The 25,613-nt window shown below is 31.1% G+C and overlaps 1 protein-coding gene across 1 annotated transcript; it reads right to left on the bottom strand.

Annotated features, from left to right (window-relative positions):
* Positions 1-261: 261 nt before the first annotated feature.
* LOC101263709 (cationic peroxidase 1-like) lies at positions 262-2,067 on the bottom strand. The gene is made up of 4 exons (XM_069298155.1): positions 1,767-2,067; positions 1,476-1,667; positions 927-1,092; positions 262-839 (listed from the first exon to the last, which is right to left on the bottom strand). Exons 1-4 carry the CDS (start codon positions 1,974-1,976, stop codon positions 454-456), a joined length of 954 nt encoding a protein of 317 aa, XP_069154256.1. The 5' UTR covers positions 1,977-2,067; the 3' UTR covers positions 262-453.
* Between the last annotated feature and the right edge of the window lie 23,546 nt (positions 2,068-25,613).

Genomic DNA, 25,613 nt, shown 5'->3' with positions numbered 1-25,613 from the left:
CAAGATCTAAAATGTTACAAAGTCATTATCGATGATTGATGTTGGTTCATATGCTGGAGATGTATATAAATTTTGTCAGTATCAAAATTAAATTTTTTTATTAATATGAGTTGTGATTAACTTTGATGATTGACAAACATCTACAAAAAATAATTTTCTTCAAATTAATAACTTACATATCACATCAAAATCTATGCAAAAAAAAAAATAAAAAATATAAGAAACATTCCAAATAAAATGAAGTCTAATCAAGTCAATAAATTCAACATATAAAAACATTAATTATCTTATTTCAACCATTAAAAAGTTACACATTGGAGGGGGGAACTTTGCCTCCTTTACCTCCAAATTAACAACACAAGAACATCCAAGTTCAATAATAATTTAAAAAAAAAACATAACACTTGAAATCTCGATATCAAATTTTAGAAAATCTCATTTTTATACGAAACCTTAATTGATCTTCCTGCAATTTTTGCGGATTTGACCATTTGAGCCAGTAAGTGGGCTAAGATTACCCATTTTCACCATGGCGTTAGCAAAATCTGTGAAGAAAGTGGCTGAATTAGAGCTATAAGTGTTAACAATAGAGTCTGTTGAGCCTCCACTAGAGAGTTGTTGGTCAGAATGAAGAAGGCCCTTTTGAATTCGCAGATTCTTATAGTAAATATTATCAAATGTGGTTGGGCTTGTGGCGTCTAATGGAGAGATGTCATTGTCACTTCCACTTTGTGGACAGTTCGATTTAACCGATGTAGCGAATGAAGCATTTATATCAGTTTCGTTATAGAGACGATCGCGAAAAGTAGTGCATCTTGCTTGTCCTATCGTGTGAGAACCTGTACAATCCCAAAAAAAATCAATTTAGCGTATGCAAATCTCGTGACTTGATTTAAAAAAAATATTTAATGTAAAAAAAAATAAACCTGAGAGAGCGACCATTTCTCTGGAACTGAAACCTTTATTAGAAAAGGAAGAAATAAGACTGCTAAGATTCAAAGTTGGTGCAGGTATGTCACTATTTGCGTTACTCAAACTTGCAGTGGTTGAGTCTCTTCTTCCAAGTAATACAGTCCAACTAGGTCCACCAAGCTAAAAATCACCAATAATATAATTAGTTTTCAAAAACTAATAAAATATAATATATAATTTTTATATATATCAAAACTTTGACTAATGTCCCTCCTTTTTTTTTTATAAAGGTCAACTTGCTTTCTTTTCCTTTTCCTAACCAACAAGTTTATTAGTTAGAAAATATATTTGCACATGCTTATAATAACTTCCTTGGAAAATCCATCAACTACATATGGGGTGTTCGTTATAATTATTTTATTGTAAGGCATGTCACATGTGCATATAGCTTAGGAAAACCAAAATTTTGATAATTTTTTTTTTCTTTTCATAGATTAATGCTTAGTTAAATTAATATACACAAAATAAAAATAAAAAGAGTATCATTTTAATTGTTAACTTACTTTAACAACAGAGTCTCTAGCTGCGACAGCTAAAATATCAGCACAAGATACGATGCCAGCACATGATGATTCGACTTGAGTTTTGATAGTATCAATCACATCGAATCCCCTTATAGATCCACTATTTGGATTTGCAGTCTTTTCTCCGGTGAAACTTGATGTATCATCTAGTAACACAGATGCATCGCAACCCTACATATTCAATACTAATTAATACTCGTTTGACTTTCAAAAATTAAGAGTTGTTGCTAAAATTGAGACATAGTGAGCAAAATAAGTAAGGTAACTTGCATTAACAAAGCAATCGTGAAAATGAAGACGAAGCAATGAAGCCCCCATGCGAGACTCTGAAGCAATAGCAGAATTCACAGCTGTTTTGATTATGGACAGAACATTTGGACATGATGAATTGTAGAAATTGGAAGTCAATTGAGCTGAGCTCATCCCAATTAGAACAAAAGGGACTATAATTAGAACTAGTAAAAAAGATATGTTAGCCATTACAAAGAAATTATTAGAAGTAAAAAGGAAGAAATTTAGAAGAAAAGATATTGTCTAAGTATATTGCTTAGCACTGCTTAATGTGGAATATGCTTCTTAATTCTTCCCATATTTATAGTAGAAGAGTGTGCCAAATTGTCAACCATTTTACCTTTTTTTGAAATATATAATTATTATTTCTTATTTCCATTTTCTTTTTTAGAGTTCTGAAAAAAAAAGAGTAACTTATTCAAACTTTACAGCATTACCAAACAGACCATATTTTTCTAAGGCTTGTAGGCCAATAGCAGCTAGTTTTTTTGTTTTTTTTTTGTCCATTTGATCATCTAATATGGAAATGCATGCTTGTGAGGAGATTGTTAGGTAGAATAGGAGAAAATTATATTAAAGAATAGTTAATTAAGACTATTGCTATTATTCGTATTTATTTGTTGCACTAATGGATCTTCATAATTAATTATAATTTGATGAATTCATGTAGTAGCTAGTAATTGTTTTATAAATAGTTTTTTTTTAAATGATGCGTTATAATATTATAATATCTGGTTCATTATAAAAATGAAAGTTTTTGTCTGTGTCAATATATGGATCTCGTGAGTCCTTTATGGATCATGAACTCTTGATGTATTTTTGAAGAGTATCATGTATATACAGTTGAGAGAGTACTGGGTATACTGAAGCATATCATTTCATGGTGTCATATTACATTGCATCTCATGACATCGTTCATTCTTTTTATTTGATGGTTGAAAGTTACTTGATGTTTGATTATCCCTATTTGATGAAACTTGACTGGTAAGTGTAATATAGACTTGTATATTTAAAGAATTGATTTTTTTTCTTATATCAACTTCCTTCACTACTTCTTCGTTGTCGACCAATAATATATACTGGGTACACGTGGTTTCGTACTCATACTACATTTGTTGCACTCTTTTGTGGTGCAGATTGGATTTCAATTTCGGGCATGTTCTTGGAGCTTGAGTTTGGATTGTCTTGAAGTTGTGGTGCGCTGCTTGAGATATTCTGTGGCTCACACCTTCATTCTACCTCTATTTATTAGGTTATTTTGATATTCTGATAGGATATCTCTTATGTTTAAATTTTCATATTAGTTTGGACTTGTATCTTATTATAGAAGCTCTTGTACTTATGACACTAAGTCTTGGGGTAGTAATTTAGATTTCACTTTTCATACTTATAAATGACTTAGAGATTGAATATTATGTTTTCGCTTATTTCTACTTACAATATTGAATTTAAATCGGTAAAAGTGTTAGGTTGGCTTACCTATGGATTGGGAACATAGATGCCATCACGATTCGTGATTTTTGAGTCTTGACATGTGTCAAGCTTATGCTATTTTTATAGTTTATAAAACTTATGTGTATTAGTCATGTTTGGTGTTTTTCAAAAAACAAAGTAAAATAAGATTCCAAAAATTATAATAAAACACATTTTGAGATTTCATTAGTTGAAACTTCACCTAAATCAGGTTTTTTAAAAATATTTAGGAATATATAATCAAACGCTAGCTAAAAATTTTCTTTGCCCCAAAACATCGGTCTCCGTTCGTCACTCGCCCCAACTATCATCGATCACCACCACTTACATACTGATCATATTTTTTTTGTCAACAACGATGTTGCATGACATTCGATGAGTTCAAAGTCATTGAACAAAAAGCTACTATTGAAGTACATGAAAGCTACTTATTTGGTTTCAATTTTATATTGAAATTGAAAGTCAAGAGGGAATAAATTGAAATTTTTTTCGAATGTTTTTTTCTTTCTAAACTGGTCGTATGAAACCAATAACATTGGAGAATCTTTAATGTGTTTGGTCAATAACAATAATATTTTTATATACATAGTCTAATCAATTAAACATTTATTTCTAGGAAAACCTAGCTAGTTTTTTTTTTTTTTTATCCTATATAAGATTTTAAATTTTGTTCACAATTGATGGATTAAAAAAAGTACATCATCAAGTTAAATTCACATACAATAATAGGTAAATTTTTGTTTTAAAAAATTGATATGATGATCTAAAAAATGAAAAAATTAACCTATATAAAAAAAATATATCTTATTAATGCATATGAATTAAATTATATATTTTAATAGAGAAAAAGAGAAGAAGATTCTAATATGACTTTTTTCATGTCAACTGCAGGTCTAATTAATTAGTATGATTTAATTAAACCGCGTAACTAATCATTTGGTGAATCATTTTTTCTACTTTTGAGTTGTCTTAATGGTAAAAATTCCACATTATTATTGCATTTCTATATTGCAAAAATGGATATATTTTCAGAGGCTATTTGGTTATAAGATTATTTTTAATTATAATAATGTAACTTGTAAATATTCAATTAGTTTTACATTTCCTTTCTAAAAGTCACAATAATCTCTAACTTAGGCAGTTGACACTTATATTTGGCCCAAAGTCAACCTTTTACATACAGTATAGCTCCATTAAGTATGGATTATGACCTAAGCTAATATTTGATCATAAATTTTAAAGTATTTTTTGCTACTTATTTTGATATGAAGTTTTTATATGCGTTTGAGCAAAGATTTTGGGAGAAGTGTTTAGTTTTTTTAAAAAATACGATTTATACTCATAAGTGTTAAAAATTATTCATAAGTTTATAGCATAATTGATGACAATCAAGGACAAGAAAAGTACAACAATTGCAAACTTAAACATGTTATTAATATTTGATTTAAGATAAATTATAACTCATTAGAATAAATTGTTCTTTTTAATGGAGTTGGTTGTAAATAGAAATTAATTGGAAGTAACAAATAATGGATGTTTCATAAAATAGTAAAAAGTATGGGGTAGTTTTAAATTTTTTAAAATTCATAAAATATTAGAACGATCCAAATTTTAATTTTTTTTTTTTGAACTTGGGATGTTTACCAAATATATTTGCCAATGACAAGTTATATTTGACAAATACTAGTTGTCAAGTTTTTCTCAAATACATTTGTGGCCAAACAACACCTAAGTATTTAAGGTTTTTTTAATCACATAAATCTAAAAAAAAAACAAACATATTTCTAAGACCTTTTTGTCTTCTTTTTTTCCCCAGAAAAATAAAATGAATGGAGAGTAGATTTGATTTTTTTTTAAAAATCCAAAGGAAACACATTTTAATAGCAAAACAACGAAAAGAGATATTTTTTATAATGGTAATAAACGATCTAATTTTCTAGTCAAGATTTTTTATTCTTTTATTACTCTAATTAATATAATGCATGCAAGGTCATAGATAATCAAAATAAAATACAATAATTACAAAAAAAAGATTATTTTTTCAAAAAAAGATTGAGTGGTTAATCAATCAAAGTCAATTTATACTGAAGAATATTTGGACTATTGTATTATTTCATCAAGATTATGAAAGAGAGTGGTTTACATTTTATTAATTATTATTAAGTGATCCTTATTAATATTACTTATATAAAGTCCATGCACTAATTAGGGTTAGATAAATATATTTGACTTAATCAACCTTTATTTTTTACGTTAAAAGCATGCACATGAGTTGATTAAATGTTACACATTATATTAATCAATCAAAGAAATTGTTTTATCATCGAAAGTTGGACATTAATCTGCCAATTATAATTTTCTTTCAATCAAAATTATATAGCCGATGCTTGTTTTGAATTCGTTCTCTTTGAACTACTAAAAATTCGCTGCGGGATTTATCGTTATTCTTAATTAATATATCGCTAAAAAGTTTCTAACTAATTTTTTTTTATATAATTCATCACTTATCCGTAGCTAAATGTGGTTAACACGTTAGCTATAACATTTTATCATAGACAATTTCTTATTTCCTGTGAATCTTGTGTTTTTTCTCTTTCTAAAGATGAGTGAGTTACTTATTTACGGGGAAATTATATATAATGACAAATTAATAAATTAAATTAAATGTTATAATCACATTTTGATTTAATTGTGCCCTGTGACAAACTGTTTGTTAGTCACCTCTCTCCCTCAAACTCTCCCTCTCTCACTCCATTTCTCGCTCGTTCCCTCTCACTTTTAAACAAACACAAGTGTATAAAAGCGTCTATTTGTATAAAGCGAGAAAAAATTGTATATATACATATATTTTGGTTCCCCTCTCTCCTCTCTCTCAGATCTCGCTCGCCACTCTCCCAAATCTCGTTTGACTCTATTACTTATACAAACAGATACGAATGTATAAATTGTGTTTCTGTTTGTATAAAGCGAGAGAAAACTGTATATACACTTGCAAATACATATATATTTTAATCATATACACTTATAATTATACAATACAAATATTTCTCTGCCCAGTTTTCTTTTGTCTTTCTCTCTTTCTCGTTTTATACATATACAAATTATACAATTGATTTGTATACAACAACTTTCTTTTGTATATGTATAGCGAATTATACATATTTATGTTTGCTATCTAGCGCAATTATGCAAACTTTGCTGTAGCATACAAATATGAATTTTGTGTTTGTTATACGTGAAAGTTGCTCATAATTTATTTATTTTAAAAAAGGGTCTTTTATGACATATTTTATAGCCCATACACAAAAATCTCAACTTAGTTTATAAACTCCCTACTTAATTAGTCAAACTCCGAATGTTGGTTAAATGACCATGAGTTGGATATTGCCTATTTATCACACTTAACTGTTGTGCGGAATTTGAGATAATACGAGAAAATATAAACGCGAAAAACAAGACAACAGATTTACGTGGTTCACCAATAAATTGGCTACGTCCACGGGAAGAGAGGGAGCAGTTTTATTATGGAGAGGCAAAAACAGAATTACGGAATAGGGTTTCCCATAGCGTCTATATATAGTGCTAAGCTACGCCCTAACAAGCTTGGGCCCAACATACAGAATCAACAGAAAATTAAGGGCCCAACATTAACCTATATAACATTTTGGTGGTATATCATGTAGCAATATCTCAATGCACATACAAAATTTAGTGGAGTCATCAAAATGTAAAATTAAGAACCAAAATTTATATTTCAAGATGAACTTAAATGGAGCGACATGAAATTCAGCAATCAACTCAATTATGAATTGGCGGATGTGTTCTTGGTGGCAAGTAGTCCAAATTATACTCCGCCTCCCTTTTCATACTTTTATTTGATGATTTTACTTCTATATCCGATCGCGATCGAATCGAAACCCTAACCATACTTGAAATGATCTCCTCATTCTGCAAGAAAAACACCCAAAAAATTCAATTTTACATTTCAAAATTCTACCAAGAAATACATTAATCATTATATAATCTTATCCAACAATCCAAGAAATTTAAATGTTACATGTAATTGCAGGTTAATTATCATATTTATCGCTAGGTTACTAATAATTAGTGTAGTTTTATCATAGAAATTTACTTGTAACTATCTTGTAATTAAGTGATTTGATTAATGCAACTACTTTTTATTGTCGGTTCATAGAATTTAAATTCTAAAATTAAAAAAAATATAAGTTATATTACGAACATTATTTTTTCATGAAACAATCTTCTATTGTACTTCAAAATATATTGATAGTATTTTTTTCAAAAAAAAGTTTATTTTGTCCATGTATATAACATTAAGATATAAATAACAACAACAACATACTCAATGAAATCTCACAAGTTGGGTCTCAGAGGATAGCTAGCTAGAGTATGCCAGATTTACATAGAGAGACGTTTTCAAAAGACCCTAGTAGCAAATCCATATATAAGGAAGAAGGAGACAGTGAAGTGAAGGAAATATAACAAGTAACAAGGAGATACTGAAGAAAATATGACAAAGTCTACAAGAAGAGAGCAAAACCAAATGCAACATAATGTAATAATGTTGAACATAAAGATATAAATTAGACAATAAATTTCAAATTAATATATAGAAATAGAAGAATTTACCTTATTGAGTAGACCAAGTGATCTTGCATTACATGCATGGAATAGAAGGAAAATTATAAGAAGAGAGGATATAGTTATCATTGACATTTGAGAAGAATTGTACATTAATTGTTCTTCTCAAATATATTTGTTTTTTTTTAAAAAAAAAAATGGATCAAGACTTAACATATAAATACTACTTTAAAGAGTAGATATAGCTAGCTTTAGATGGTGATTTTACAAGGATATAAAGGTTTGATTAGCATAATAACATGCAAATCATGTATGTAATCAAGTAGGAAATAAGAAGCAAAATAAGAAATATTGAGTCTCAAAGGCATGAAGATATTCAAAGTGAGGGCATGTGTGTGTATATATATATATATATATATATATATTAATTACTTTTTTTAGTTTTGAATTTTTTTTTTTGAAGATGGTTGATTTATTTAAGTGTTGAACTATAGATGGCTCATGATGGTTAAGGAAACAAGAAAACAAGAGCCTGTCCATTTTTGTTGGTTCTACTTGGCTTATGCCTCCTGGTTTCACGTCTTTTTACCTTGAAAATCTTACCAAATTATTTCACTCTGTTCATTTTCACTTATTCATTTTTTATTCACGCGCCTCATAATTAATAGGGAAATAAGTAGAGGATGAAATAGGAAAAAATAGAGAATTTATATAAATCTCACTAGTTTAAGAGCTAATTATTTAGATATATTCTAGTTTGTAATATTACTTGTCTTACCAGAATTTGGTGTCTCCGGATATATTCAGATTCATGTATCTCGAATACAAGGGGTCAAAATTAGGTTAAATTTGTTCTAGATACATTTTATCCAATTGGATTCGCATGTATTTGGGATACATAACAAATCTCATTCGCTTCCCTTGTCTCTCTTTCATCTTGCTCACCATTCTCTCATGCATCTGGTATCCCAAGTAAATGTGAATCACTTCAGATATATGCATATACATGTATCTAGTGTGATTAGCATATACGTGGGATACGTAGAAATCTCGCTTACGTCTTTCACTATATATGTGTATCTAGTAACAAAAAATTCATGTACCTAAGTGTATTGTCTTCAATATGTAGTAGGAAATTCTTAATTAATGATAAGATATGTAATATTTTAAAAATATAGATAATAACAGTATATATGGTAGTGAAGTATATCTAATTATGTAATCTTTCAAAAAGATTGTCTTTTCTTGATTTGTTAACAGTGAAATTATATTTTTAGAATAATGAATCAATAATAATGAACAGGGTGAAATGTGAATAGTATAAGCTAGTAAAACTGTTTCACACTTACGTGTTGTTTGGTGTGAGGTATAATGTATTTTAGAATATAATGTAAAATTATTTTATCTACAATATATTTGATTGAAAATATTAGATAATCCTTAAATTACTTATTTCATCATTTATATTTTAGCGATGAGATAAACTGTTCTAATTACATAATAAAATTAAAATAAATTATTTCAAAATAATTAATTTTAAAACGACTTATTCTCATCCAAACGATCCCTATGGTAATGTGAAAAAAGTGAGACACCTTTTTATATTGACTAGGCACCAAACATGTCTACCTATATATGTTTCCTAGTTGTCTCTACTTGCATGCTACCTTCATTAACAGAATAATCAATCAAGTAATATTTTAATTTGTTTCATGCTTTTGATATCATAAAAGATGGTGGAAACCAGTTTAATATGTTTATAATAAAAACAAAACATTAACCTAATTATTTATACTTTGAAAATTGTACCCATGACATTGGTTTAAGCAATTACTTAAGATCTATGTTGACCTCGAAATTTTATCTTGTTCTACTACTACTTACTCACACATTCGTTAATCGAAAAATAATCACATGTTTATGAAAGTTCACTTTGTACTTGTTTACTGAATTGATAGACTTTGAATTTATACGAGCACATTCTTTTTTGACAATTTTCACAAAATATAAACTCAACAAGTGTTGATATATAAGATGTTATAACTATAAAAATGACATAAAATAAAGTTTGAACAAATGCTAGGATGAAAATCAAACTCTAAAAAAACAAGTTGAGCACCCCAAATCAACAAAGTGCAACTACTTTACTTTTGTTGCTAGAATATTGTCAATAAAAATATATGTTTTAGTTGAGATACATATTTTTTTTTGGAGGTTAGTAATCCCCTACAATGGGCGGGTAGCGGGTACATTCATCTCAAGGGTGGCTGGACAGTATTAAAAAAAAGATATTTATCTTAGGCCTCCAAATTTAAGGAGCCTTCTTTTTTATAATAATAGGTTATAAGTTATTATTTTTTAACAAATGTTGAATACTTTTTGTAGAAAAAAAGTAAACATTTCATGTAAAATGAAGGAATTATTAGAAGAAATTTGACATATTTTGAGTACTATATCTTATGAAAAATAATTTAAAATAAGAATGGTTATATTATGAGGTGAATATTAGAAGAAATAAATTATATAAAAGTTATTAACAATTTAAGGTTAAGACACCGTTTGATTTTTGCTTTAGATCACTAATAAGCTTGAGCAACTCCTAATTCATTTAAAAAAAGAAATAGATCAAAGTCTAAAATATCCAATCTTATTTGGAAAAAAAGACGAATTGAGTAAATTACAACTAGAATATTGATAAATTGTCATGACCCAAATCGTCGTAATTTGACACTCACACTAACCCTTCTGTGGGAGAACTGCTGCTACAATCCAAAACAAGCAACTAGACAAAACTAAGGCAATTAAGTTAAGGAAATTAACTAAACAAATGCGGAATTTAAGTACCTAGAATATGAAAGTCAATGTACCAAAACATCTAAAACTCAACCAAGTCTAAAACAAGAAGGGATGCAACCTCGGTCTAATGAACTAACAACTAGCTAAAGCAAATGTCCAAGTCCAAAAATGGTAGACATAGACTAAAATGTCAATAGTCGCGTGAAGTTGACCTGTACTCAACAAAAATAAGAGCAAGTGCAGTATCAATATACAATCACCGTGTACTGGTAGGATCACACGGCTATCCACTAGTTCAACATAATCAAATAAACAAAATTATAACCACATGCATACATATCAACATATACAACATTATCAACATGAAAAATCAATAGCACATTTCACATTATTATCACATCATTGATCCTCTCACATAATCCAAACTCAAATAGTTAGCTTGCTAGAACGTGGCAATCTAATTCCAAAGTTATGCCGGAACATGACCGATCTAATATCATGCCAAAATGTGGCAATTCAATCTCAAAGTTGTGCTGGAACATGACCGATCTAATATCATGCCAAAATGTGGCAATTCAATCTCAAAGTTATGCCGGAACTTGGCAGCCAATCCAAATTAGTTATGCCGGAACGTGACAATCGATTCCAAACACACTACAATCACAATCACAAGTATATCATCAAGATCATACATTTACATCATGGTTTCATGGCATGCGTCATTCATATATCTCATTTACAACAAATGTGATCAATATTGCGATATTTAAACATATACAAGTATCACAATGAAGCAAGAACATGCATACATCACAAAATCATAGAATTGCAATCATCACCTATCTCGAAACAAGCTTGAAACCCTAAGAAACTTGATCATTCCCTTTTTGGATTCGTTTCACTTGCTTTTTGTCTACAAACAATCACAATAACACGGGAATCAACAACCAATTGCTAATTATCCGAAACTATAACAATTCTATGAACCCTAGATCAAATCCATAATTCCAACTAGTCAATTTAGGGTTGTCTACACCATAGAATCCATAAAAAAGCCCTTCCCCATCAACATTAACCTATTCTATACATTTTACGGATCGAAAAACAAATTTGGATAGTGAAAAACTTATCTTTAGCCTCAAAAATGGTGAAAAATGCATGGAAATCATTTGGAAGTCGTTTCTTAGCTCTAAAAGTTAAAAAGTGCATAATGAAATCGTTTAGGGGTTTATTAACGACTTTAACTCGCAGGGACAAAGCTACAGTAGCCGATAGAGGTTCGATCGAACCACTGACTTTTCCTTAAACCCTATATCTGTATTAAATTCTGAAGTAAAATATGTATACATATTTCCTGCAAACCCATAATAACACTCAGATGTATGGCCCAGTGTTCACTGCACACCCAAAGAAATCGTTCCACTGTTTATATGTATATATATATATAAAGTTAAAAATAGAATATTGTTATAGGTAGGTTTATAAAAAAAATAAAAAAATAATTGTTAACTACAATATATGACTATTGACTTGTGCTCACATTCAAAAATTTAACTCATTCTTTTTCTCAAGAAGTTATAGTTGTAATTTTTATTGTTGATCTAATTGTTGTTATTCAACATCTAGTCTCTGGTACCTCGTCTTTTTTTTTTTCTTATTTGTTTTCTTTGATATTGTACAATTAGTTATTCAAAAATGGAAAAAGGGTTAAAAATGCCTCTAACGTATTTCAAATGGTTCAAAAATACGCTCCTTCCACCTTTTGACTTAAAAATGCCTTTCACGTTTTTTTAAGGTTTAAAATTGCCCTTTATTCACAGTACAATGACATGACAATTGTGACATGAATTTTCTTTACATATTTCAAAATATATAACCCATTTAATCTAGAAACTCATTTCAAATCTGACCCACTATGCCCAATCAATTGTGCATCTTTTGTTCCTATTTGTTCCAACTCTTTTCTTTCTTCCTCCCTCCTTCAATTTATCTTCTTTTTTCATTTCTCGATTGATTTCAAGAAGAAAAATAAGATAGTTAAATCTTAAGTTTTTTCTTTGATGACATTGAAAGTTCAATAAGATTTTTCTTCATTTGGTTCTGAAGCCTTCTGCTTCCAACTATGAACACCACCTCCGATTTCAAAGAAAATGAATCATAAAAACAAAAGCTATTTTTGTCATATCTACCCATAATTTTGTCCATGCAAAGGCTTTCGAGCCTTTTTCAGCCTTGAACTTGAAGAGAAGCTCGCATTTATGTAATTTAAGCACAAAATTCAAAGATAAGATAGGTTAATACTAAAACGGGTTTTTTGGTGGGTTTGAGTTTTTGTAACAGATGGGTCGGGTCATTGGGTTGAAACTTAAAAACTAGGTAGATCAATAAAATGAAATCATTTGGCTAACTAAATGATTCATCATTTATCATGTTAGTGGGTTGTTACTAAAGGACAATTTTTAAACCTTAAGAAAATGTCGAGGGCATCTTTAAACCAAAAGATGAAAGGAGGACATTTTTGAACTATTTGAGACACGTTAAGGGTTTTTTTAACTCTTTTCCCTTTAAAAATTGATTTTTAATCTTTGATTCTAGGATTATCCAACATAAAAAATAATTTATTATATTAAATTAATTGTTGTTTGCTTTTTAAAATTTTAACTTTTGGTGGCATTAATGGTTCAAGATGATGGTGATGAAATTAGTAACAATTTGTTTTAGGTGTCAAAATATTAATGCTGGATTTAATAATTTAATCTCGCTTGGACACAACCTAAAAATGGGCGTGATGACACTTGTCTTATCTCACTAAGACAAGTCAGCCTAAAATCCAATCAACTAATTAAGTGCGGAAATAAAAAAAAAGTCCAATAACAATTCAACTTAATTTAATCCCCAAAACCTGATTGTCACGTGCACAAACCTCTAATATGAATACTAGAATTGAAATTAAACACATAAGTCTAAAATGAAGTTGTCTTTTAAGTAAAAACAAAGTCATAAACGAGAGTAGTAAGATTCGCTGAGATGACAAGCAGTTACCTCACAATTCTCCACTAAATACCTCAAAGACGAAGAGAATGGAAGGTACGACGAAGAATCGGGCTTGTAACCTACAAAATAATTGTAGAAGCAAGGGGTGAGTACCAAAACACACGGTACCCAACAAGAAAACCTCTAAACACAAGATAAGAGAACAAATATGGGTACTCCTTACACCCTATCCGAACCTCCACACTACAACTTGAATGAAACTAGCCCAACCTAACAGTTCACAATTTACAAAGCACCCAACCAAAAAACAACACTACAACAGGTTACATATTCTCAATAACATCTCAAAATTCAACAGTCACAAGTTTCACAAAAAAGCACTCACAGAATCAGTAAAACATGAGTTTTGGCTCACCAATTATAAAATGTGCAATGCCATGAAATGCAATGTCAAGTATAGTGATGTATGACTGCCCTAATGATACACACCCGTTGTCTCTCAGTTTGGGACTTGTGGGTACATATTTATCCATGCATTCATCGCGGCGTGCATTCGTCCCTCGAAATATAGTATCCACCGACGCGCGCGATACGAACCTCGAAATGGTTCATCCCCTTATCACACAACACTTATCACAACCATGTTTCAGATGCAATGCAAATTACATGTTTAAACAAATAATGAGGAAATAACCATTTTGATAACAAGACACAATTCACAACAACGCCATCGTAATACATCATCAACAAATAAGCAATAAATCTCCAAGTCATTCTCAACATCACCCAAGAAAATACACGAATTTCATACGCTTAATAAGGGTTTAGAAATCCACCTGCCTTAGCTAATCGAATAATCACTCTGGGACTTAAGCCTTCCCATTCCATTGAGCTTCCAGATCAATGCAATCTATTCAAGTATATATTCACAATAATATTTCGGAACTAATAACACCCACATTTTTATCAAGTTCGTAATTTGATGCCAATTATTATTTCAACTATCCTATTTTTTAAATTTCAAATCCAGGATTATATCCCAATTTCTCAATATCGTAGTTCAAATAGTACTCACAAAATACTATTCATCTAACATTTAAATATGCATACCAATATATCAAAACTTGAATCATAATATAATTATAGTAAGAATTAAGCCAAGTTACAATTTATCCACTCGAATAGCATAGCCTCAAATCCTAAATCATTCCTCATTTTACACTATCGAAATTCCTATGTAGTAGCCGCACATTACATTGGAATTATTCCATAACCACCCAACACCAATATTTGAGTTTACAACAAAATAAAATCATAACAAAAATATTATTGCAACTTAAAGTGTTGAAACGGAAACAAAAGAAAAACTCGTGAAAGGCGTCCTAATTCATGTTACACTTAATATTTTTATTAATTTAACATGAATAAATATTCAATGTAGGCACCTAAAACTATACAAAATAGGGAACTCTGTGTGTGCGCGCGTGCATGCGTGTGTGTTCGTGCAGTGAATCTAACGACTTTTCAATTGAAAATTTTCATTAATCTTACTTTATGTTCACCCCGTTAATGCCTTTCATCTTTTTTCCTTTTCACTATTTCCATAATACACCTTAATTTGTCAAAAAAAAAATGCAAATCATCCAACGTATATATTAATTATATTGAAAGGGAAGAAAAGCTCGATTACTTTACCTGATTCACAAAGTTTTCCTTTGCTCTTATTTTCCCCGCTGTCAGTTTTCTCGTTCTCTCAAGGCCACACGTTCTCCTCTTTGATCCTTTTCGGTTATGTCCCATATGTTAACCCCAAATAATTAATTCACTCTAATTCATGGTGTATAGAGTATTATTAAATGATTACTTTAGTCCATCAACTATCGATTAATTAACTCAAATTACATTAATATTCAAAATTTCTAAAAATGACCTTTCGGGTCATTAAAAAAAATGTTCAAAATTTTAATTTTAAAAAATATTTATCTTTCATTAAAAATGACTTGCGAAGCAGAATGACCGATGACTTTTTAAATGATTGTTTAGTTTGTTATATAGAAGATGAATTATTTGAAAGTGTACCTAATGATGTGATCATTGATCATTTTCAAAATATGACAACTCACCGAGTGCAATTATAATGATAATACTTATATATATGATGTTTAAGTATTTCGTCGTTTTTAGTGAATTCAATACTTGTATTTGTTTGTTAATTTGATGATTTTTACTTTAGGTTAAGATCGTTGTTCCTTTTAAAAATTTAGAATTCACTGACATGAAATCCTGACTCTGCCTTGCGTCATGCCTGTCACAATGGCACCCATCCTGCCACAGCGCCAGCACCAGAGCTGCAGAATCTCCCGCTAGGGTAGGATTGTCGAACCAATGAACTATCTCAAAAATTTTCAAAACTGTATTTTACAACAAACATCTAACCGACGACGCTAAAGGAATACCCTTTACGCCAAATTCAATTTCCGGAAATCTACTTACTCAAATTTAATTTTGTAAAGTCGTGCGAATTCATTAATGAGTTATTTAACTACTCATGCAATCAAAATTATAAATGGTTCATTTGATTGCTAACAGATTTCTCTACACTTTAATTGCTCTGATTTCCACTAAATCTGAACAAAATTGAAGAAATCCAAATAACTAGAAAGTTTTTTCGGCCTCAATTATCTCCTGTTGGCATTTATATAACAATGAAAACAGGTTGTTACGTAAACTTATTAATATAATCCTAGATGGATTTACTAAGTACCATGTACAAATTCAAAAACTTATTGATTTGCTTGAATCGAAAGTGTGTCAGATGCAAGCCACATGGTATATTAATCCTAGACATTAACAAAGAAAAAATAAGGTTTATCTTTTTTGAAACTTGTTAAATTGAACTGTTATGAGATTTGTATATGGCTATAAAAACATGTTAGTAATGATGATGTTGAATGCCTTGAATCGGACCCGCTACAAACAGAAAAGACGGGGGTATCAGAGCCTCTCGGTTAATCGGTGTTCTTGGAGAATTCGAGATGTCTGCTTTGAACGTGAAAATCGACAAATTCACAGGGAGGAACAGTTTCAGTTTATGGCAGATCAAGATGCGGGCCTTGTTGAAACAGCAAGGCTTCTGGGCGCCGTTGTCGAAAGACAAGAACGCCGTCGTTACTCCTGAGATGGCGATTCTGGAGGAAAAGGCGCACTCGACGATCATGCTGTGTCTCGCGGATGACGTCATCACGGAGGTCTCGGATGAAGAGACTGCTGCTGGTCTGTGGTTGAAGCTGGAGAGTTTGTACATGACAAAATCTCTAACCAACTAGCTGCTTCTGAAACAACGTCTATTCGGTTTACGAATGGCTGAAGGTACACAACTCAGGGAACACTTAGAGCAATTGAATACTTTGTTATTAGAATTGCGTAATATCGATGTGAAGATCGAGGATGAAGATGCTGTCCTGATTCTGTTAGTATCTCTCCCAATGTCGTTTGAGAATTTTGTTCAATCGTTCATTGTTGGGAAAGATACTGTGTCACTGGAAGAAGTCAGATCAACCCTTCATAGCAGGGAATTACGGCATAAGGCTAACGGCACAAGTACGGACATACAGCCTTCCGGTCTGTTCACCAGTAGCGGAAAGGGAAGGAAAAACGGCGGAAAGAAAAATAAGCCGATGTCGAAGGGTGCAAAGCCGGATGATGTTTGTAATTACTGCAAGGAGAAGGGACATTGGAAATTTGATTGTCCGAAGAAGAAGAAGCAATTGGAAAAACAATCAGTGTCTGCTGCTGTTGCTGAAGAAGACACCAATTCTGAAGAAGATATTGCCCTAGTTGCGGATGAGCACACTCATCATTCAGATGTGTGGGTTCTTGATTCTGGGGCATCCTATCACATCTGTCCTAGGAGAGAGTGGTTCACGACTTATGAGCAGGTAGACGGAGGCATCATCTCGATGGCCAACAGTTCTATCTGCAAGGTGGTTGGGACAGGCTCGATCAAGATAAGGACACATGACGGTAGCTTCTGCACATTGAACGAGGTCAGGCACGTTCCATTGATGACGAAAAATCTGATATCTCTCAGTCTTTTGGACAGCAAGGGATTCAGCTGGTCGGGAAAAGATGGAGTCTTGCGGGTCTGGAAGGGTTCAAATTTGATTCTGAAAGGTGTCATGCGTGGTACTTTGTATTTTCTACAAGGTTCCACGGTTACAGGTTCAGCCCATGTTGCATCGTCAGAATTTCACCAGAAGGATATGACTAAGTTATGGCACATGAGACTTGGTCATATGGGTGAAAGAGGGATGCAAATTCTGTCAAAGGAGGATTTACTTGCTGGTCATAAGGTTAAGAGCCTAGAGTTTTGTGAACATTGTGTTTTTGGAAAACTACATCGCAACAAGTTTCCAAAGGTCATTCATAGAACAAAAGGCACACTTGATTATATCTATTCTGATTGCTGGGGTCCATGCCGTGTTGAGTCTTTGGGAGGCTGCAGATTTTTTGTGTCCATTATTGATGACTACTCAAGGATGACTTGGGTGTACATGATGAAGCATAAAAGTGAAGCCTTCCAGAAGTTCAAGGAGTGGAAAATTTTGATGGAAAATCAAACAGGGAAGAAGATCAAGAGGTTGCGAACTGATAATGGGCTGGAATTCTGTTGGTCTGAATTTGATCAATTCTGTAAGGATGAAGGGATTGCTCGACATCGCACAGTCAGAAATACACCACAGCAGAACGGTGTAGCTGAGCGGATGAATCAAACACTTCTGGAGAGAGCAAGGTGCATGCTCTCTAATGCTGGGCTAGATAGAAGATTCTGGGCAGAAGCGGTTAGTACAGCTTGCTACTTGATTAACCGCGGACCACATACAGGCATACAGTGCAAGACACCTATGGAGATGTGGTCTGGAAAAGCTGCTGATTATTCAAATCTGAAAGCTTTTGGTTGTACGGCTTACTATCACGTCAGTGAAGGTAAGTTAGAACCAAGAGCTAAAAAGGGAGTATTTGTGGGCTACGGAGATGGAGTGAAAGGTTTCAGAATCTGGTCTCCAGCAGAAAAGAGGGTTATTATGAGCAGGAACGTTGTCTTTGATGAAAGTCCTCTGCTTAGAACCATTGTGAAGCCTACAACTACGTCAGAAACTGGGAGTCTTGACAAACAGGTGGAGTTTCAAGTCATTCAGAACGAGAGCGATTTAAAGGAACCTGAAGAGGAGGATCAAGAGCCACAGACTGAAACTGATATTCCAGAATCTATGCCATCAGATATCCATCAGAGTATAGCTCAAGATCGGCCAAGGAGGGTTGGAGTTCGGCCACCTACGAGGTATGGTTTTGAGGACATGGTGGGTTATGCACTGCAGGTTGCTGAAGAGGTAGATACATCTGAGCCGTCTACTTACAAATAAGCCATTTTAAGTTCTGATTCTGAAAAATGGTTTGCCGCTATGGGAGATGAGATGGAGTCCCTACACAAGAATCAGACATGGGATCTGGTCATACAGCCTTCGGGGAGAAAGATTATTACTTGCAAATCGGTTTTCAAGAAGAAGGAAGGGATATCACCAGCAGAAGGAGTCAAGTATAAAGCCAGGGTTGTTGCCAGAGGTTTCAACCAAAGAGAGGGAGTGGACTACAATGAGATCTTCTCACCAGTGGTCAGACATGCTTCCATCCGAGTGTTACTAGCGATAGTTGCACATCAGAATCTGGAGCTTGAACAACTTGATGTGAAAACAGCGTTTCTACATGGAGAGTTGGAGGAAGAGATATACATGACTCAGCCGGATGGTTTCCAAGTTCCAGGGAAGGAAAATCACGTCTGCAAGTTGAAGAAGTCCTTATATGGACTTAAGCAGTCTCCAAGGCAGTGGTATAAAAGGTTTGACAGCTATATGGTGAAGTTGGGCTATACTCGGAGCTCATATGATTGTTGTGTCTACTACAATAGGCTCAATGATGATTCATTCATCTATCTGGTGCTTTATGTAGATGATATGTTGATAGCTGCAAAGAAGAAGTATGACATTCAGAAGCTGAAGGGTTTACTTAGTGCTGAGTTTGAGATGAAGGATCTGGGAGCCGCTCGGAAGATTTTAGGGATGGAGATCATTAGAGACAGAGAGAGAAGGAAACTTTTCTTGTCACAGAGAAGCTATATTCAGAAGGTCTTGGCGAGGTTTGGCATGTCTTCATCTAAGCCCATTGATACCCCCAGTGCTGCCAATATCCATCTCACTGCCATGTTCGCTCCACAGTCAGAAGAAGAGAAGGAGTATATGTCACGAGTCCCTTATGCCAGTGCCGTAGGAAGTTTGATGTATGCTATGGTCTGTACAAGGCCAGATTTAGCACATGCAGTCAGTGTAGTGAGCAGATTCATGGGACAACCAGGGAGAGAACATTGGCAGGCTGTGAAGAGAATTTTCCGGTACCTTAGAGGTACATCTGACGTTGGTCTCATTTATGGAGGTGATACTCAGTGCTTGGTTACTGGCTATTCTGATTCAGACTATGCTGGAGATGTTGACACAAGAAGATCGATGACTGGCTATGTGTTTACCCTTGGAGGATCTGTCGTCAGTTGGAAGGCAACTTTGCAACCTACAGTGACTTTGTCTACTACGGAAGCGGAGTACATGGCCTTGACAGAGGCTGCAAAAGAAGGGATTTGGTTGAAAGGGCTGGTTAGTGATCTTGGTCTGCATCATGATCAGGCTACGGTGTATTGTGACAGTTTGAGCGCAATTTGTCTAGCCAAGGATCAAGTCCATCATGAGAGAACCAAGCATATTGACGTAAGGTATCATTTTCTAAGAAGTGAGAAGAGAATCAAGGTGAAGAAAGTAGGAACTGCTGATAATCCTGCTGATATGTTCACAAAGCCGGTTCCACAGAGCAAGTTTCAACACTGTTTGGACTTGCTCAACATCAGAAGCTGTTAATTGCCCTGCGGGGCAACTCTGAGGAAGAGGGGGAGGCTTGGCACTATCATAGTGCATCTGAAGAATCTGTTCGGAGAATTCAAGTCAAGGTGGAGATTTGTTGAATGCCTTAATTTTCTGTTGATTCTGTATGTTGGGCCCAAGCCTGTTAGGGCGTAGCTTAGCACTATATATAGACGCTATGGGAAACCCTATTCTGTAATTCTGTTTTTGCCTCTCCATAATAAAACTGCTCCCTCTCTTCCCGTGGACGTAGCCAATTTATTGGTGAACCACGTAAATCTGTTGTCTTGTTTTTCGCGTTTATATTTTCTCGTATTATCTCAAATTCCGCACAACAGATGAAATAATTCTTTTTGAAGTATAGTTAGATCCCACTCACTATTTATTTTATTAGGAGAAATATGAAAGAGTCATAAGAGTATGAATACCACTTTAGATACCAATATTTTTAATTTCTAACATGTATATGTAATTATATACATCAAGTTGCTGGTCCACCTAACCTATAATACAAGTTGATAATATCACAAAAGACTGTGAATTGTTTTATACAATTTGTCATTCTTTTTATGAAATTAATGAAGAATTCATAATATGATAAAGCTGGATTTTTATTTTTTTTTAAAAAAACCCATTGGTAATTATATTTTGATTGAAAGCAAATCTATAATTGATAGAAGATGAATACAATGGCAAATGTCCAACTTTAATTTTGAAAGTTGAGGCATTAATTTCTTGATTGATTAATACTCGTAATGCACATTTAATCAACTATAGATACTTTTAATGTCAAAAATAGAGGCTAATTAATTACTTTTTAGGATGTGTGTTACCAATTGTTTTTTTTTTTTTAAAAAAAAAAGTTTAAGTCAAATATCTTACACTAAATAGAGCATGGCCTTTTTCATAATCTCTTATGAAATTATACAATAGTGCAACTTGTTTCGACCAAAGTTTGAATTATAAATATTTTATTGTTAAATTAAATTGACTTTAATCTTTTAAGATATTAATGCTCTTTAATTTCCACAACGACTCCATCTTAATTTTTCCTACGTGCATTATTGGCACTTTCTAGTTATACTTTCGGTGATGGATTGGTAGATAGGATAAAGATAATAATTTTGAAATAAAAGTTTGAAATTAATTTTATCACATGTTTGATTTTAATTATTAGCTAATCATGAGATTACTTTATCTCATTTTTTATATTATAATGATTGAGATTAATATTTTATATAAATGGTGGAAAGAAAAAAACACTTTTTAAAAAAAAAAAGAAAATCATGTTCCTATGAGTTAATGACTTGCAAAACACCCCCAAAGTTATTATTTTATTAAAAAAAAGAAAAATGACTTTCTTCGTAAATGTGTTTGGAGCGCTAAGGTATTAAATTTGGGCCATATATTTCTTACTTATATTGTGTATAAGGGCGGAACTAACTATTGTATCGATGCCAAATTTATTAGAATTCAATACTTTTAATGTAAAATATAAATTTATTTGTAAAAGTTCACTTTAATTGTAACAATTACTAGATATGAATTCATAATTTTAAAATATAATCAATTAATATTAAAAGCTTTATAAATTAAATTAATTTATAATTTTCATATCTTGAATTCGCCGGGTATATCAAGGCTATTAGACTTTATGCTGCATGCATGAGGATGAGGGGCATATAGTAAGCCTTAACGTAAAACTCATTGAATATTTACAAGTTATAATATTATAATTAAACAATAACTTTATATAGTCATGAATAAGAGCACTTGCTTTTTGAGAAACTGAGTTGACCAATATTAATATTATACCATGTTTCCTCCACTTTTATTTGTGGCATTTTGTTTTCTAGAATCAATTTAATTAATTTGTAGAATTAGGTTAAATTAATTTAATATTTTAAATTATAAATTTAAATATTTAAAATTTATAAAGAAAAAAATTGTAAGTTGTAATTTTTTTCTCAATTGATATGATACGATAAAAAGATACATTTTAAAATATCATTAAAGTTTATGCAAATTAATACTCTAGAAAAGTAAAACGTGATAAATAAAAGTAAATGAAAAAAATATATCCATTTGACATCTAAAATGCAAGAAAAAAAAGGAATTTTAGCATTAACACAACTGATCAGAAGTTTGAAAATTTTGATTCACCGAATGACAAAATTTATTTTAGTCTTTTAAGACTTAATTACATGTAAAAGTCATACAAAATCTTCTCATTTTCTCTTGTGTCCGATTCAGGATTTTCATTAAGGGATTTGAAAAAAATAGAGTAGTGATTTGTACCCCTAAATCACTAAGTCAACCCCTAATCTTATATTTAGGATGTTCAAAATCAATATATAATATAAAAAAATTTAAAAATACCTTAAATGTACAACGTAACTTTTTGCCGAGGGGGTTCACCCTCTAGGTCCGCCCCTACTTTTCTCTATTATTCCCTCCGTCCATATTTAGTTTTCATCATTTCTTTTTTTAGATTTAAATGATACGAATTTTAATTAACATTTTATGATGTATTTTTCATCATATCGATATGTAAAAATTGAAATTTAAAATACTTTTCGTATAGTTTTGAATATCTATTTTTTGTAATTTAAAATATCAAATTAATATAATTTAATTTAATTTTAGAAATTAATCAAATTAACTTTTAATAAATGTAACATGATAAGTAAAAATGGTTGGAGGAATTAAATATGTCAATCCTCTTGGTGCATATATTAAGTGTTTATTTTACTAAATTATTTTTGTAAATGATACTTTAAAAATCTAAATTTGAACGGTTGGTTAGTAACAAAGATAAAATCGAAAAGGATGATAACTATTCTTCTCCCAAATTGTTGAAGTGATTAAGTAAAAGAGAATTAATTTTTTAAAATCTACTTTGATAAGTAAATGAGATGATTATATATGGTGGTGTGATTTTTCCTTTAATTAGTTAGGTCCTTTATATGTATTCCCAATTGACCAATTAAATAAATTAAAGATTCTCCAATTTTAATAGTTTCATACTATCTTTTGGTGGGTTGGGTTAAGATCCACAACCCACTAAGTCTACACATCAGATACCAAAAAAAGTATATTCTCAAATATTTGAGAAGGTTCTCTAAAGAACATAATTTGTTGGTTGGATCAGTATTTAATAATATTTCACTAATAATATTTATATTATATTTTTTATAATAAACTTTTAAGTTAATACATATTTATTAAAATTTAAATTATATTTTTCGCTATTGCATTTTGGCTGAATCTCAATTTGTCTTCTAAAAATGTAATACTTTATTAAAGGATGAATATGAAAAACTTTCAAACATGTATTTTAATTCTTGAACTTTGAATAATGAAAAAAACACTTAATATAGATAGAGGGAGTATGATATTTTTTGCTCATTTTCATTAAACCAGTTCGTAAAAAAACACTTGATGAAAAATAAATCTTTATTAAAATCGTGGAAAACTTTCTATTTTTCATATGAAAACATAATTATCTTTTTTTTTCTCGCTAACTCAATCAAAATAATAATAAAAAATAATCATTTATCTTTTTTTAATCGGACATATCAATGAAAAGTAATTTTTTTAATAGTGGATTTGAAAACAATTGACAAGAAACTAATATGTAATATGACAATTTTATTACTAAGCTATTAAAAATTAATAACCTATAAGAAGTTGTCAAAATTTGAAACTCAAAAAGTGAATTTTCCTCCAAATTCGAAGCTTGTTTTAATATTTATTAAATTTATAATGAGAAAATGGTTTATATCTTCCTAATCTATTAGTTAATTTTTAATTATATATTTTTATTTTATTAGGATTCTGTTGTTTCTCTGAACTTTTTATATTCAATATTTATGACCCTGAAAGGTTGATTTGTCCAGAAAAGTAAATACACCTATTGTAGGTGTGTGAGAGTTCAACAAAAGACATAAAATTACTATAATTGAACAAAATAATCCATGTGGCAGTATCTCATTGGAAATTATATAAGTAATTCATTTTTTTAATTCTTTCTCTTTTCTTATATCATATAATTGCTATATCCATTTTATAATTTCTTCAAGTTTTTCTCAAAGTCCTTCAATGATAGTTTTCTAAATTTCATCGCTAGGAGCTCCAAATCAGTTTATATCTATCGATTTATGCTTAGTTAATCATACATCAACCATTTATAGCAACAACAATCATCTAACTCATAAGAAACTTACATATATGAAGATTAAAAATAGAGTACAAGTTTTTCCTTAAATCCTTTGTAATTTCATAAAAAATACAAATAAATAAAAAGAAGAAAAACCACAATGAATCAACAATGATGAATTTGAATTTCACTTTCTCACTTCATTCTTATCAAAAAAAAAATAAAATTAACTCCAACATTTGTGAAATTTTGTTTTTGGGCTAGATTTCAAATTGAAAATTTACTTAGACTAGCTATGGAGTTGTCCTTATTTTTTAATTTGGTGTAGAGAATTTTTTCATCATTATCTCTTATAATTATCTAAAGAAATCATTAGTATTCTGGGAAAACAATCTCTATTTGAAAATATCTTTTGTAAATTTCATTTTCTAGGCTAGACAAAAATAGAAACTTTACATAATTTTATGAGGAATTATTAAATTATTGTTTTGATTAGGCTTATAATAACATATAGGAGAAAAAAAAAGAAAAAGGTTAAAGAAAAATAAAATGAATGTACAGTGTGTTGCACAGCTTTGAGATAAAACTTGTTATGCCTTTTTTTAGGGAAGTGATTATTTTATATTTTAATAGTTCAGAGGTAACAGGATTTCGTATAGAATAATTGTATAGTTGAAAATTGGCTAATACGTTGAGGGAGCTTTTGATTACTTTCTCAATTATAATAAAAAATATATAATTATTTCATTAAATTGAGGCCCGTTTCTTTTAAAAAACACTTGAACTTTATATGAGTCTTATTATTCATTTATTATTATTTAGAAAGAATTTGTTGTTACA

This window comes from Solanum lycopersicum, chromosome 5 (assembly GCF_036512215.1).
Source record: "Solanum lycopersicum chromosome 5, SLM_r2.1".
Lineage (NCBI taxonomy): Eukaryota > Viridiplantae > Streptophyta > Magnoliopsida > Solanales > Solanaceae > Solanum > Solanum lycopersicum.
This window is presented reverse-complemented; position numbering and strand designations above follow the sequence as displayed.